Source organism: Pan troglodytes, chromosome 5, assembly GCF_028858775.2.
Source record: "Pan troglodytes isolate AG18354 chromosome 5, NHGRI_mPanTro3-v2.0_pri, whole genome shotgun sequence".
Lineage (NCBI taxonomy): Eukaryota > Metazoa > Chordata > Mammalia > Primates > Hominidae > Pan > Pan troglodytes.
Genome location: NC_072403.2, coordinates 121,467,589 through 121,483,876, shown reverse-complemented (window position 1 = coordinate 121,483,876; position 16,288 = coordinate 121,467,589). Strand labels below are relative to the sequence as shown.

General features: G+C 37.7%; 1 protein-coding gene across 18 annotated transcripts in view; it reads left to right on the top strand.

Annotated features, from left to right (window-relative positions):
• AK9 (adenylate kinase 9) overlaps positions 1 to 16,288 on the top strand; it is a 196,285-nt gene that overhangs the window by 122,617 nt on the left and 57,380 nt on the right. For all 18 annotated transcript variants that reach the window (XR_010157762.1, XM_016956141.4, XM_054686881.2 and 15 more), the window contains 3 exons: positions 2,060 to 2,149; positions 2,625 to 2,825; positions 3,193 to 3,308. Coding sequence is in view for 17 of the 18 variants with exons in the window: in XM_016956141.4 (XP_016811630.2) it covers positions 2,060 to 2,149; positions 2,625 to 2,825; positions 3,193 to 3,308 (407 nt within the window). In the remaining variant the exon portion in view is untranslated. The remainder of the gene's footprint in view (positions 1 to 2,059; positions 2,150 to 2,624; positions 2,826 to 3,192; positions 3,309 to 16,288) is intronic.

Below are 16,288 nucleotides of genomic sequence, written 5' to 3'. Positions count from 1 at the left end.
CTGGTATGTTGTGTCCTTGTTCTCATTGATTTCAAAGAACATCTTTACTTCTGCCTTCATTTCGTTATGTACCCAGTAGTCATTCAGGAGCAGGTTGTTCAGTTTCCATGTAGTTGAGTGGTTTTGAGTGAGTTTCTTCATCCCTATAGGTGGTTTTTCATCCCTCACTCCCCTCTTACCCTGCTCCCTTCTGAATCTCCAGTGTCCATTATACCACTCTGTATGCCTTTGCATACCCATGGCCTAGCTTCCACTTGTAAGTAAGAACATTCCCAATGCATATGTTAACTCTACTATTGCATTTTAGATTTCCTTGCATTGTTTTCTTATTTCAGTTACCTTTCCTGTATTTCTGCCTTTATTTTAATCTATCTTTATGCCTCATGATTTTTATTTCATAGACTCAGTTGTTCTCTTGTGTTTTTTAGTACTCCAAGCATACATCTTGTAAAATTTACTCTGCTTTATATAAGAAATTGTCTTCAGAAGTAAAATTTTCATCTGAATCTTTGAATCAATACTCTCTTTTGCTTCGTCGATTTTGTTTTTGTTGTTTTTGTGGACTTATTCTTGGATGAAGCAGAATATATCCAACTCTTGCATTTACCAACAGGAAGGGTAGGTAGAGTATTTATAAGAACTCTGTCCCCCTACCCTGACTCCCACACACGTGTACTTTTCACTTAGACTTCTTGCCTGGCATTCTCAGATATAGACCTGTTATATCTGATATAGGTTAATGCAAATCAACCTAGTTCAAGTTGTAATATTTAGTAAGTACTCATCTTGTATGGCTCTTCTAGACTGAGGCTAGATCTTCACCCCCAACTATTGCAGTCTTTGATTAAGCCAGAGAAGCTAAGGCATTGTAGAATTATCTGTATATTCTTGGTGTTCTTTTCTCTTCCATGGTTTATAATGATTTTCTTAATTGAGCAACCTACAATTGAACATGCCACCACCAGACCAGCCCCAGGCTTGTCCCCTTCTACTTCCTGCTCTATTGAGTATTAAACATTATAGATCCTGTTGAAAGAGGACCCAAGTATTATTTTAGCTAACTCAGAAGACAGTTTCCACCGTGTTGCAGAATGTGTGTGTGTATATACATACGTATATATGCATATAGATATATGTACTTTTGTCTATGCAAAACTTGTGTTTCAGAACTAGGAGCAGACTAGGATGAAAAGACAGATAATTAGTCCTGCCTTCCCTGAAACTACCTCTGCTGGATCTGTATGTGCAGCATGTCTTACATCCTTCAGGAAAACAGTTTTCAACCTATATCTTCAACCGTGAAATTAGTTGAGATTCTCTTAAATCTCTCCATGCCTACACCTACAGCTGGGACTTTGCAATATCATCATCTCTCACTGACACTTTGTGGTCTTTTTTGGTGTACCTTCTTGAAAATTATTTTTTTTTAAAGAGATCGTGTCTTGCTCTGTCACCCAGACTGGTGTGCAGTGGCACGATCATAGCTCCCTGTAACTTGAACTCCTGGGATCAAGTGATCTTCCCACCTCAGCCTCCCATGTAGCTAGGACCACAGGTGTGAGCCACCATGCCTGGCTAATTTTTATTTTTTGTGGGGATGTGGTCTTGCTGTGTTGCCTAGGCTGGTCTTGAACTCCTGGCCTTAAGTGATTCTCCCACCTCTGCCTCCCAAAGGCTAGGATTACAGGCACAATTCACTATGCCTGGCTTCATGGGTATTTTTAATAAGAAATTAAAAGGAATATCAGGCATTGTTAGTCTACTGCCAAATTAAAAGAAGTTTGATTAATATTTAACAAATTATCAGCCAGAATTGTATGTGCCATGTGTCAATTATTATTCTAGTCCATGTCCTTTTATGTGTTTAAGAATATTCTTTATTTTCTGCCTTTTTTATTATGTATTCTTATGCCATTCTTTCCCTAACAAGAACTTTGCTTTCTATTAGACATTTCATATACAATTTAAGCTATATTTTGAAATGTTCTTTGTGCCAAAACTTTCATAAAGGAATAATGTTTTCAAATTTAAACACTAACTATTAGATTTCTTTCTTAAGTATCTGAGCCTATCGAGGAGACTACAGTGGAAACAGAAATCCCAAAAGGATCCAAAGAGGGCCTGGAAATTGGAAAATTATCTGAAACAGGTTAGACTGTAAAATGAAAGTAGTTCTTGCATAAAAGTACTTTTCATATTTTCTTACAAAGGGTCCCTAATTTTAGGCATAGTAGGTGCTTCATACTTATTTCTTTCTATGTTGTATGCTAATTGACATACATAAATATTTGGCTTACTCCATTAAAAGTGTATCAAACCAGATTATAACACTGGTTTTTACACAAATTTGTTTTATACATTTTTTATTAACCGTTAAAGTTTCCTTAAGAAACTCATGTTAATTATCCAAAAGCTTGAGTTTTAGTAACAGGTAAATATACATCTACAGCAAATATAAGAACAAAGCATAATTAAATTATGAATTTATGAATGTATATTGTTGCTTAGAATATTATTTTTTTAACTGTTTAAAAAAATTACAAAGTATAAGCTATTTTGGCAATATGGCTAAAGATAGGATATTTAAAGCCCCTTTTTTCTTTCCTTTGTCTTTTACTCCAAAGTTGTACTACCTGAGTTTCCAGAAGACTCTTATCCTGATGTTCCCGAAATGGAGCCATTTAAAGAGAAGATTGGTTCTTTCATCATCCTCTGGAAACAGCTAGAAGCAACAATTAGTGAGGCTTACATTAAAATTTTAAACTTGGAGATTGCTGACAGAACTCCACAGGAATTACTTCAAGAAGTGGTTGAGACTATGGAAAGTAAGGGCTTTAATCATAACATTTATTATCAACAGCAGGTGATAGTAGTAGAAGCATTTTGAAACTTGAAAGCCTTCTTTGATGGTTTATGAAGTAAATGTTCAATATATCCAAGGCTGATGTATAAAATACTTAGCAACTATCACTGTGCAGGTCCTGACCAATCAGAACAGCTATGTGGCCCAAACACCTCTGGCCATACTGGCCAGTTGTCACGTAAGGAACTTATAAAGGCCTATTTGCATACATATTTAATCTAAGAGACTAATAATAATAATAATTAATTTTCCAAACATTTGACTATAGTAATATGCTAATAACCTTTTTTACTAAAAATGTTTTCCCCAATGATTCTCTTTTTCTCCAGAACCATTTCAATATACTGCATGGGAGTTAACTGGGGAAGATTATGAGGAAGAAACAGAAGACTACCAGACTGAAGCAGAGGTTGATGAGGAGCTAGAGGAAGAGGAAGAGGAAGAGGCATGATTCTTTTATTTCTACTCATTCTCATTTGTGAAGTCATTGAAAATATGCAAATAAGAGTGGTAACTATCACTTTTGGACCCCAAGTGAACAGACATTCTCATTTGCACACACATTCTCCCTCTGCCTCAGTTTCACTTGACCCCCCTGAAATTCCAGGCTATGTAGTATGAAAAAAGACTCATGAAAAGATAAAAGGAAACTATTTTGCATGGAAAAAAAAGTTTAAGTTTTAAATACATAAATATTTTATAAATTTAGCAGAAGTGGTTGTTGTAAGTAAAAGAGGCTGCTTGCATGATAATAATGTGCAGTGTTCTCAATTAGGAGCAACCCATATTCAGGCCCCATCCACTCCCTTGGCATCAGAATTTGGACAACCATTCTCATTTGATAGCTGCCCAGTTCAGACATCTATCAGTAATGAAACAGGAAGCAGTTCTTTTCATTTGAAGCTTTATAAGTAAAAAGTAATATTATTAAGTTATATAAACATAGACTTGTGATTAACTGGGTTAAGTTGCCTGACTTAAACCCAAATATATATGTGTCAAACAACAAACAATATGTAGTGTGATTCTGATAACAGCTTTTAGTACTTTATCACTAAGGAACTGGAGAGCCTTTCTTTGGGATGGCTAAAGGATGCGGGTTTTGTCCCACTCAGATTCAGATTCTTTTCTTTCATCATCCATCCTCTGCCATGTCTGCTGTTGTTCTTCTGTGTCCCACTCTGGTGCACCATAAAATGGTCTCTGGTATCTGCAGACAATTATCAGGCCAGCTGTAATACTCAAAGCTTATATTTTAAAGTATAGTCTTCATTAATAATATTTTAAAAACCCTCCCAATTCACAGAGCATTGGGTAGGGTACTAACAAGAGCCTAGCCTTAGGAATGGGGAATAACTAGACCTAGCATAAATGAAACTTTGGCCCCCCCATCAAAAAGCAAGAGCCAAAAGGATCAAACTGCTTCCAAGTAATTTAACTGTGTCCAAGAGCAATGCTCAAGAATATTTATGGGAATATAAAGTAAAATTCTAGCAGTCACTGAAGGATTGTGTGACCTGCAAACAGGCAGAAAAATATGACTCACAATGAGGAGAAAAAGTAATCAACTGAAATGGATTCAGAACTGACGAAGGTGTTCTTAGATGACAAGGACGGTAAAACAGTTGTTATTCTATATTTTCAAAAAGTTAAACAGAGATATAGAAGATATAATAAATACCTAAGTTGAACTTTTAAGATTGAAAAGTACAATATATGAAATGAAATATACATTAATGGTATGACCATAGTTTAGCCACTGCAAGAGAAATAGCAATAGAAACTATCCAAAATGAAACAACAGAGGAAAAAGATTCTGAAAAAAAATGAGAAGAGCATCAGTGATCTGTGGGACAACTTCAAGCAGCCTATTATACAGAATGCTTGGGACCAGAAGTGTTTCTGATTTTAGACTTTTTCAGATTCTTGAATATTTGCACAATACATACCAGTTGAGCATTTTTAATCTGAAATCCAAAATGCTACAGTAAGCATTTTCTTTGAGTGTCAGATCACTGCTCAAGAAGTTTCAGAGTTTAGAGCATTCCAAATTTCAGATTTGGGGATTAGGGATGCTCAACGTGTACATATAGTTCAGAGCTACAAAAAGTATGTGTGAGGGGGATTGAAGAGAAAATGGCCAAGTTTTTTCTAAATTTTGAAAAAAATTACAAACTCTCAGATTCAATATGCCCAATAAATAAATATGCTCAAGCACAAGAAACATGAAGAAAATATTATAATAGCACCAAGTACATCATATTATTCAAATTGCTCAAAAACAGTTTTAAAAATAAAGGAGAAAACATATGCCACATACACAGGAACAAAGATAAGGATAACAGCATATTTCTCATCAAAAACAACGCAAGAAGAGAGTGGAGCAACATCTTTAATGTATTGAAGGGAAAAAAAATGTCAGCCTGGCACGGTGGCTCATGCCTGTAATCCCAGCACTTTGGGAGGCCAAGGCAGGCACATCACTTCAGCTCAGGAGTTCAAGACCAGCCTGGGCAACATGGCGAAACCCCATCTCTACAAAAAATACAAAAATTAACCAGGCATGGTGGTGCACACCTGTAGTCCTAGCTACTCAGGAGACAGGTGGGAGGATCGCCCGAGCCCAGGAGGTCGAGGCATCAGTGAGCTGAGATCACACCTCTGCACTCCAGCCTGGGCAACAGAGTGAGACCCTGTCTAAAACAAAACAAAACGAAACATAAAATAAACTGTCAACCTAGGATTCTAAGTCCACTGAAACTCTCTTTTAAAAACAAAGGCAAGCTGGGCATGGTGGCTCACGCCTGTAATCCCAGCACTTTGGGAAGCCAAGGCAGGCAGATCATGAGGTCAGGAGTTCAAGACCAGCCTGACCAACATGGTGAAACCCCGTCTCTACTAAAAATACAAAAATTAGCCAGGTGTGGTCATGCGCACCTGTAATCCCAGCTACTCAGGAGGCTGGGGCAGGAGAATCGCTTGAACCTGGGAGCCGGAGGTTGCAGTGAGATCATGCCATTGCACTCCAGCCTAGGCAACAAAGTGAGACTCTCTCAAAAAATAAAAATAAAAAAATTAAAACAAAGGCAAACTGAAGACTCTGTTAGACATACAAAAGCTGAAAGAAAGCAGCCAGACACAGGTGGCTTCCCTGATGAATTCTGCCAAATCTTGAAGAAAGAAAGAAAACCAATTCTATACAAACTGTTCCAGAAAATTGAAGAGGAGAGAATACTTCCTAGTCATTCTATGAGATCAGCATTATTCTGATACCAAAACCAAAGACATTAAAAGCAAGGAAAGAAAAACAAACTGCAGTCTAACATCACTCATTAACATAGATATAGACATTCTTAACAAAATTTTAGCAAATCAAATCCAAAAATACACAAAAAGAATAATACACCGTGACCAAGTGGGGCTTATCTTGGAAATTCAAGGTTAGTTTAACGTTTGAAAAGCAATCAATGTAATTCATCATATTAACAAACTGAGGGGAAAAAACATGATCACCTCAATAGATATGGAAAAAGCATTTGACAAAATTCAAAATCTATTACTGGTAAGAAAAAAAAATGAAGGGAACTTCCTTAGCTTGATAAAGGGTATCCACAGAAAGTCTCTAACAGCTAATGTCATACTTAAGGGTAAAAGGCTGAATGCTTTTTTCCTAAGATCAGGACAAGGAAAGGATGTTCATTCTCACCACTTCTATTCAACACTATACTGAAGGTTTGGTTACTGCATTCAGACAAGGAAAAGAAATAAAAGGCATTCAGATTGAAAAAGAAAGATGCAAATATCTTTATATGTAGGAGATAAGATTTTCTATTGTGATAGGCTGAATAATGGCACGCCAAAGAAGTTCACGTCCTAAGCTGTGAATTGACACCTGTGAATGTTACCTTATATGGCAAAAAGGATTTTGCAGATATGACTAAATTAAGGATCCTGAGATGAGGGAGTTATCATGGATTATCCACGTGGACCAATGTAATCACAAAGGTCCTTGTAAGAGGAAGACAGGAAGTCAGAGAGAAGGTGCTTTTAAGCCGGCTTTGAAGATAGAGAAAAGGACCATGAGCCAACCCTAGAAGTGGAGAAGCAGGAATGGATTCTCTCCTGAGGCCTCCAGAAAGAATTAACCCTGCCAACAAATTCACAGTAGCCCCATAAAATTCTCTGGGATTCTGATCTCCAAAACTGTAAGAAAATACATGTTTGTTGTTTTAAGCCACTATATTTGTGGTAATTTGTTAAGCAGCATTATGAAATTAATACATCTATGTGGAAAAGCCAATGGAATCGACAAAAAAAAAGCTACTAATAATTGAATTTAGCAAAGTTTCAGGACATAAAATCAGTATTCAAAAACCAATTTTATTTCTATGTGTAAGCAATAGACAATCAGAAATTGATTTTTAAATGCCTTTCAAAATAGGATCAAGAATATGTAATATGAAGGGATAAATTTAGCAAAAGATCCAGGAACAATACACTAAAAACTACAAAACTGTGCTGAGACAAATTGAAGAAAGCCTACATAAATGGACAGATAGATATACCAGGCCGGGCGCAGTGGCTCATGCCTGTAATCCCAGCACTTTGGGAGGCCAAGGTGGGCAGATCATGAGGTCAGGAGATCAAGACCATCCTGGCTAACATGGTGAAACCCCATCTCTACTAAAAATACAAAAAATTAGCCGGGCGAGGTGGCAGGCGCCTGTAGTCCCAGCTACTCGGGAGGCTGAGGCAGGAGAATGGCGTAAACCCAGGAGGCAGAGCTTGCAGTGAGCCGAGATCGTGCCACTGCACTCCGCCTGGGCGACAGAGCGAGACCCCATCTCAAAAAAAAAAAAAAAACAGATAGATATACCGTGGCTGAGTATGGTGGCTCACGTCTGTAATCCTAGCACTTTGGGAGGCCGAGTCAGGCGGATCACTTGAGGTCAGGAGTTCGAGGCAGCTTAGCCAACATGGCGAACCCCCCTCTCTACTGAAAATATAAAAATTAGCCAGGCGTGGTGGTGTATGCCTGTAATCCCAGCTGCTGGCAATGCTGAGACACGAAAATCATTTGATCTTGGGCAGTGAGCCAAGATTGTGCCACCACACCCCAGCCTAGGTGACAGAGCAAGGCTCCATCTCAAAAAAAAAAAAAGTAAATATACCATGTTCATAGGTCAGAAGACTTAATATTATTATATCAATTCTCCCCAAATTTATCTACAGATTCCATGTAATCAAAATTAAAAACCCAGCAGACTGTTTGGTAGAAACTTATAAATTGATCCTAACATTCATTTGAAAATCCAGAGTACTTAAAATAATGAAAACAAATTTTAGAAAGAATAACCAAGTAAGAGAATTAATACATTTGATTTCAAGATTAATTATAAAGTTATAGCTATCAAAATAGTGTCATTGGCACAAAACAGCAAACAGATTAATAGAACACAAGGGAGTCCAGATATAGAGCCACACATATATGGACAATTGATTATTGACAAATCTACAGAGGCAATTTAGTGGAGAAAGGGCAGTAGTTTTAATAAATAGTGCTGGAACAATTGGAGATCTATATGCAAAATAATGAACTTTGAACCAAACCTCACATGATATACAAAAACTAACTTAGAATGTATTATAGGCCTAAATGTACATTACAAAACTTCTGGAAGAAACATAAGAGAGAATCTTTGAGACCTTGGATTAGGCAAAAATTTCTTAGACATGACACCAAAAGCAGAATCCATAAAGAAAAAGAATGATAAATTGGCCTTTGTCAAAAGTAAGAACTAAACTATTTTTTAAAAAACACTATTAAGAGAATGAAAAGACAAACTTGGATAAAATATTTGCAAATCACAAATCTGATGCAAGTCCTTATATCCAGAATAGATAAAGAACTCTTAATACTCAATGAGAAAACAACCCATTTTTTTAATGGGCAAAAGATTTTAACAGACACCAGATACTTCACCAAATAAAATATACAGATGGCTAATAGGTACATGAAAAGATGTTCAACCTCATTAGTCATTAAGGAAGTAAAAATTAAAATCACAATGAGACACTATTAGATAGTGATTAGAATGCCTAAAATCAAAGACTGACCATACCAAGTGTTAGCTAGGATGCAGAATAACTTGAACTCTTATATACTGCTCGTGGGAATATAACTTGGTACGACCACTTTGGAAAACAGTTTGGCAATTTCTTAAACAGATAAATATACACCTACCATAGCACCCAGTCCTTCCACTCCTAGGAATTTATCCCAGAGAAAGGAGAGCACATGCCCATTCAAAGACTTGATGAGTGGTCACAGCAGCTTTATTTGTAATAGCTCCAAACTGGAAACCATTCAGTAATTCATCAACATAGGAGGAGGGGTGACTGCAGTCTCTGCAAACCAGCAGACTTAGCCTCTCCTCTTGGTAGTTCTGAGGAATCCAGGCAGCCCAGATGAGTGGGTTTCCCTTCAGCAAAACATACCCTCTCCACCAAGGGACAAAGTGCTTCTTTAAATGGGTCTGGCTCCCTGTGCCACCCAACTGGGTGAGACCCTCTAACAGGGGTTGTTAGACATTCTATACAGGAGCGATCCTACTGGCATCAGGTTGGTGTTCAAGGTCAAAAGTCCCAGAAGAAGGAGCAGGCACCCATCTTTGCTGCTCTCTAGCCCTCTCGAGTAACATCTTCAGGCACGGGGGCAAATCAGATGAGTAGTGTCTGAAGTGAACCCCCAGCAAACTGCAGCAGCCCTACAGAAGAGGGACCTGACTATTGAAAGAAAAACAAACAAGTAGAAAGTGACAACAACAGCATCAACAACAACAAAAAGGCCCCCACAAAAACCCCATCCAAGGGTCAGCAGCCTCAAAGACTGAAACTTGACAAACTCACGAAGATAGAAAGAATCAGTGAAAAAATGCTAAAAACCCAAAAGGTCAGAGTGCATCTTCTCCTCCAAATGATTGCAGTGTTTCTCCACCAAGGGCACAGAACTGGATGGAGGATCAGATGGATGAACTGACAGAAGTAGGCTTCAGAAGATAGGTAATAAAAAATTAAGATGAGTTAAAGGAGCATGTTAACCTTGATAAAAGGTTAGAGCAATTGCTAACTAGAATAATCAGTTTAGAGAGGAACATAAATGACCTGATGGAGCTGAAAAACACAGCATGAGAACTTTGTGAAGCATACACAAGTGTCAACGGTTGAATTGACCAAGCAGAAGAAAGGATATTGGAGTTTGAAGAACACCTTACTGCAATAAGACATGCAGACAACAATAGAGAAAAAAGAATGAAAATGAATGAACAAAGCCTCCAAGAAATACGGGACTTCATAAAAAGACCAAACCTACAATTGATTAGAGTACCAGAAGGAGACAGGGAGAATGGAAACAAGCTGGAAAACACACTTCAGGATATTATCCAGGAGAACTTCCTCAATCTAGTGAGACAGGCCAACATTCAAATTCAGGAAATACAGAGAACACCATTAAGATACTCCATGAGATCAACCCCAAAACACATAATCATCAGATTCTCCAAGGTTGAAATGAAGGAAAAACTGTTAAGGGCAGCCAGAGAGAAAGGTCAGGTAACATACAAAGGGAAGCCCATCAGACTAACAGTGGACCTCTCAGCAGAAACTTTACAAACCATAAGAGACTGGGGGCCAATATTCAACATTCTTAAAGAATTTTCAACCCAGAATTTCATATCCAGCCAAACTAAGCTTCATAAGCAAAGGAGAAATAAAATCCTTTCCAGACAAGCAAATGCTGAGGGATTTCATTACCTCCAGGCCTGCCCTGCAAGAGCTCCTGAAAGAAGCACTAAATATGTACTGGAAAGGAAAAACTGGTACCAGTCACTGCAAAAATACACCAAAATATAAAGACCAGTGACACTACAAAGAAACTGCATCAACTAGTGTGCAAAATAAGCAAATAGCATCATGATGACAGGATCAGAGTCACACATATCTATACTAACCTTAAATGTAAATGGGCTAAATGCCCCAATTCAAATGTACAGAATGGCAAGCTAGATAAAGAACCACGATCTATTGGTATGCTGTCTTCAAGAGACTCATCTCACATGCAAAGATACACACAGGCTCAAAATAAAGGGATGGAAGAAAATTTACCAAACAAATGGAAAGCCAAAAAAAGCAGGGGTCACAATCTTAGTCTCTGACCAAACGGACTTGAAACCATTAAAGATCAAAAAAGACAAAGAAGGAGACTATATAATGGTAAAGGGAACAATTCAATAAGAAGAGCTAACTATTCTGAACATATATGCACCCAATACAAGAGCAGCCAGATTCATAAAACAAGTTCTTAGAGACCTACAAAGAGACTTAGAACCCCACACAATAATAGTGGGAGACTTTAACACCCCATTGTCAGTATTAGATCATTGAGACAGAAAATTAATGAGGATATTCAGGACTTGAACTCAACTCTGGATCAAGTGGACCTAGTTGACATCTACAGAACTCGATACCCCAAATCAATAGAATATATATTCTTCTCAGTGCCACATGGCACTTATTTTAAAATCAAACACATAATTGGAAGTAAAACACTCCTCAGCAAATGCAGAAGAACTGAAATCATAACAAACAGTCTCTCAGACCACAGTGCAAGCAAATTAAGACTCAGGATTAAGAGACTCATTCAAAATCACACAATTTCATGGAAATTGAACAACCTGCTCCTGAATGATTGCTGGATAAATAATGAAATAAGGCAGAAATCAAGAAGTTCTTTGAAACCAATGAGAACAAAGAGACAATGTACAAGAATCTCTGGGACACAGCTAAAGCAGTGTTAAGAGGGAAATTTATAGCACTAAATGCCCACATCAGAAAGCTAGAAAGATCTCAAATCGACACCCTAACATCACAATGAAGAGAGCTAGAGAAGCATGAGCAAACTAATCCAAAAGCTAGCAGAAGACAAGAAATAACTAAGATAAGAGAAGAATTGAAGGAGATAGGGACACAAAAAAACCTTCCGAAATACCAATGAATCCAGGAGTTGGTTTTTTAAAAAATTAACAAACCAGATAGACCACTAGCTAGACTATTGAGAGAGAGGAATCAGATAGACACAATAACAAATGATAAAGGGGATATCACCACTGATCCCACAGAAATACAAACTGCTGGGCTGGGTGCGGTGGCTCACACCTGCACTCCCAGCACTTTGGGAGGCCAAGGCGGGCAGATCACCTGAGGTCAGGAGTTTGAGACAAGCCTGGCTAACATAGCGAAACCCTGTCTGTACTGAAAATACAAAAATTATCTGGGCATGGTGGTGCACGTCTGTAATCCCAGCTACTCGAGAGGCTGAGACAGGAGAATAGCTTGAGCCTGGGAGGTGGAGGTTGCAGTGAGCAGAGATCACACCATTGCACTCCATCCTGGGCTACAGAATGAGACTTTTTCTCCAAAAAAAAAAAAAAAAAAGAAAGAAAAAAGAAATACAAACTGCCATCAGGGAATATTAACACCTCTATGCAAATAAACTAGAAAATCTAGAAGAAATGAATAAATTCCTGGACACATACCCCCTCCCAAGACTGAATCAGGAAGAAGTTGAATCCCTGAGTAGACCAATAACAAGTTCTGAAATTGAGGAGGTAATTAATAGCCTACCAAGCATAAAAAGCCCAGGATCAGATGGATTCACAGCTGAATTATACCAGAAATACAAAGAGGAGCTGGTACCATTACTTCTGAAACTATTCCAAACAACTGAAAAGGAGAGACTCCTCCCTAATTCATTTTATGAAGCATCAGCCTGATACCAAAACCTGGCAGAGGCACAACAAAAAAAGAAAGCTTCAGCCAATATCCCTGATGAACACCAATTCAAAAATCCTCAATAAGATACTGTCAAACAGAATCCAGCAGTGCATCAAAAAACTTAAACACCATGATCAAGTTGGCTTCATCCCTGGGATGCAAGGCTGGTTCAACATACACAAGTCAATAAACATAATCCATCACATAAACAGAAACAAAGACAAAAACCACATGATTATCTTAATAGATGCAGAAAAGGCCTTTGATAAAATTTAACATCACTTCATGTTAAAAACTCTCAATAAACTAGGTATTGATGGAACATATCTCAAAATAATAAGAGCTATTTATGACAAAGCCACAGTGAATATCATATTGAATGGGCAAGAGCTGGAAGCGTTCCCTTTGAAAACCAGTGCAAGACAAGGATACCTTCTCTCACCACTCCCATTCAACATAGTATTGGACGTTCTGGCCAGGACAATCAGGCAAGATAAAGAAATAAAGGGTATTCAAATAGGAAGAGAGGAAGTCAAGTTGTCTCTGCTTGCAGATGACATGATTTTATATCTAGAATACCCCATTATTTCAGCCCAAAAACTTCTTGAACTGATAAGCAACTTCAGCAAAGTCTCAGGATACAAAATCAATGTTCATAAATCACAGGCATTCCTTTACACCAACAATAGGCAAGCAGAGAGCCAAATCATGAATGAACTTCCATTCACAATCACTACAAAGAGAATAAAATACCTAGGAATACAGCTAACAAGGGATATGAAGGACCTCTTCAAGGAGAACTACAAACCACTGCTCAAGGAAATAAGAGAAGACACAAAGAAAAACTTTCCATCCTCATGGATAGGAAGAATCAATATCATGAAAATGGCCATACTACCCAAAGTAATTTATAGATTCAATGCTATTCCCATCAAACTACCATTGACATTTTCACAGAATTAGAAAAAACTAACTTAAATTTCATATGGAATCAAAGAAGATCCTGTATAGCCAAGACAATTCTAAGCAAAAAGAGCAAAGCTAGAGGCATCACGCTACCTGACTTCAAGCTTGCTGCAAGGCTACAGTAACCAAAACAGCATGGTACTGGTACCAAAACAGACATATAGACCAATGGAACAGAACAGAGACCTCAGAAATAATACCATATATCTACAACCATCTGATCTTCAACAAACCTGACAAAAACAAGCAATGAGGAAAGGATCTCCTATTCAGTAAATGGTGCTGGGAAAACTGGCTAGCCGTATGCAGAAAACTGAAACTGGACCCTTTCCTTACACCTTATACAAAAATTAACTCAAGATGGATTAAAGACTTAAATGTATAACCCAAAAGCATAAAAAACCGTAGAAGAAAACCTAGGCAATACCATTCAGGACATAGGCATGGGCAAAGACTTCATGACAAAAATGCCAAAAGCAATTGCAACAAAAGCCACAGTTGACAAATGGGATCTAATTAAACTAAAGAGCTTCTGCACAGCAAAAGAAACTATCATCAGAGTGAACAGGCAACCTGAAGAATGGGAGAAAATTTTTGCAATCTACCCATCTGACAAAAGTCTAATATTCAGAATTTATGTTGAACTTAAACATATTTACAAGAAAAAAAACAAACAACCCCATCAAAAAGTAGTCCAAATATATGAACAGACACTTCTCAAAAGAAGACGTTTATGTGGGCAGCAAACATGAAAAAAGCTCAACATCACTGATCATCAGAGAAATGCAAATCAAAACCACACTGAGATACCATCTCACGCCAGCCAAAATGGCGATTATTAAAAAGTCAGGAAATGACAGATGCTGGTGAGGCTGTGGAGAAATAGGAATGCTTTTACACTGTTGGTGGGAGTGCAAATCAGTTCAATTATTTGAAACACAGTGTGGCGATTCCTCAAGGATCTAGAACCAAAATACCATTTGACTCAGCAATCCCATTACTGGGTATATATCCACAGGAATATAAACCATTGTACTATAAAGACACAAGCACACATATGTTTATTGTCACACTATTTACAATAGGAAAGACATGGAACCAACCCAAATGCCCATCAATGATAGACTGGATAAAGAAAATGTGGTATATATACACCATGGGATGCTATGCAGCCATAAAAAAGAATGAGATCATATCCTTTGCAGGGACATGAATGGAGCTGGAAGTCATCATCCTCAGCAAAGTAACACAGGAACAGAAAACCAAAATCACATGTTCGCACTTATAAGTGGGAGTTGAACACTGAAAACACATAGACACCAAGAGGGGAATAACACACACCAGGGCCTGTTGGGGGTAAGAGGAAGGAACGTAGAGGATGGGTCAATAGTTGCAGCAAACCACCATGGCACATGTGTACCTATGTAACAAACCTGCACGTTCTGCACATGTACCCCCCCCTTTTTTTTTTGGAAGAAATAAAGAAAAACTGAAAAAAAATTATAAGGACTTGAAAGGATTTTACCCCAAATAAAATCAATTACTAAAATATGGGCTTAGGAAGAAAGATAAAAGCTAAACCAAAATAATAGGTGGGGGAGGCTTTATAGGTCATTTCTTACATACACCTTCACTGATTAGATAAGTCCCTGTATTTTTTGAACATCATAGGAAAAAAATCATTATTTTCCAGCTCGTTTTGAAGCTTGCATTTTTTTTTTTTTGAGATGGAGTCTCACTCTGTCACCCTGGCTGGAGTGCAGTGTGCCATCTCGGCTCACTGCAGCCTCCACCTCTCGGACTCAAGTGATTCTCCTGCCTCAGCCTCCTGAATAGCTGGGATTACAGGCACGCGCCACCATGCCTGGCTAGTTTTTATATTTTCAGTAGAGAAGGGGTTTCACCATGTTGGCCAGGCTGGTCTCGAACTCCTGACCTCATGTGATCCACCCCGCCTCGGCCTCCCAAAGTGCTGGGATTACAGGCATGAGCCCCCGCACCCAGCCAAGGCTTGCATATTCTGATATTAATATCAAGTAAGAATAGTAAAAGGAAAGGTTAGTCTCATTTTTGCACCTTTGTAGAAAGTTTGTTGTATCTTGTTTTGTGGAAAGAAGTATGATGTAAATAAGTATGTAAAGTATTCCCTTTGTATTTTTAAAAATACTATATATGTGCCTAAATATATATCTATTTTTATAGGCATATTGGTAGGATTTTTTTAATGAGTCTGGGAGATAAAACTATTAAGAATGCTAACATAGTACTGGAAGAAAAAAGGTGAAAAGAGATTTTCACTTTTTATACATTGTGATGTGTTTTGAATATTTTTACAGTAAGCATGTATTTTATATCATAAAAAACATTTTTTAAGTGTATTTCCCTTGCTTTAAATAAATTGAAAGAATCCTTAATGGACTTTGCAATATTTTCTTTATCATAAATGAAAATACATTTTACACTTTCAATTGAGCTAAATAGGATATTTCCAAATTATTATTTGATCATATATCCACTTAATACCAAAGTAAATCCTGAGGCATCTCTCATTTAATTTGCCATGGGTAAGAAGTTGTGACCTTGACTCAGCTTTTACTTTTAGGGAATAATTCTATTTTAGAAACTGAC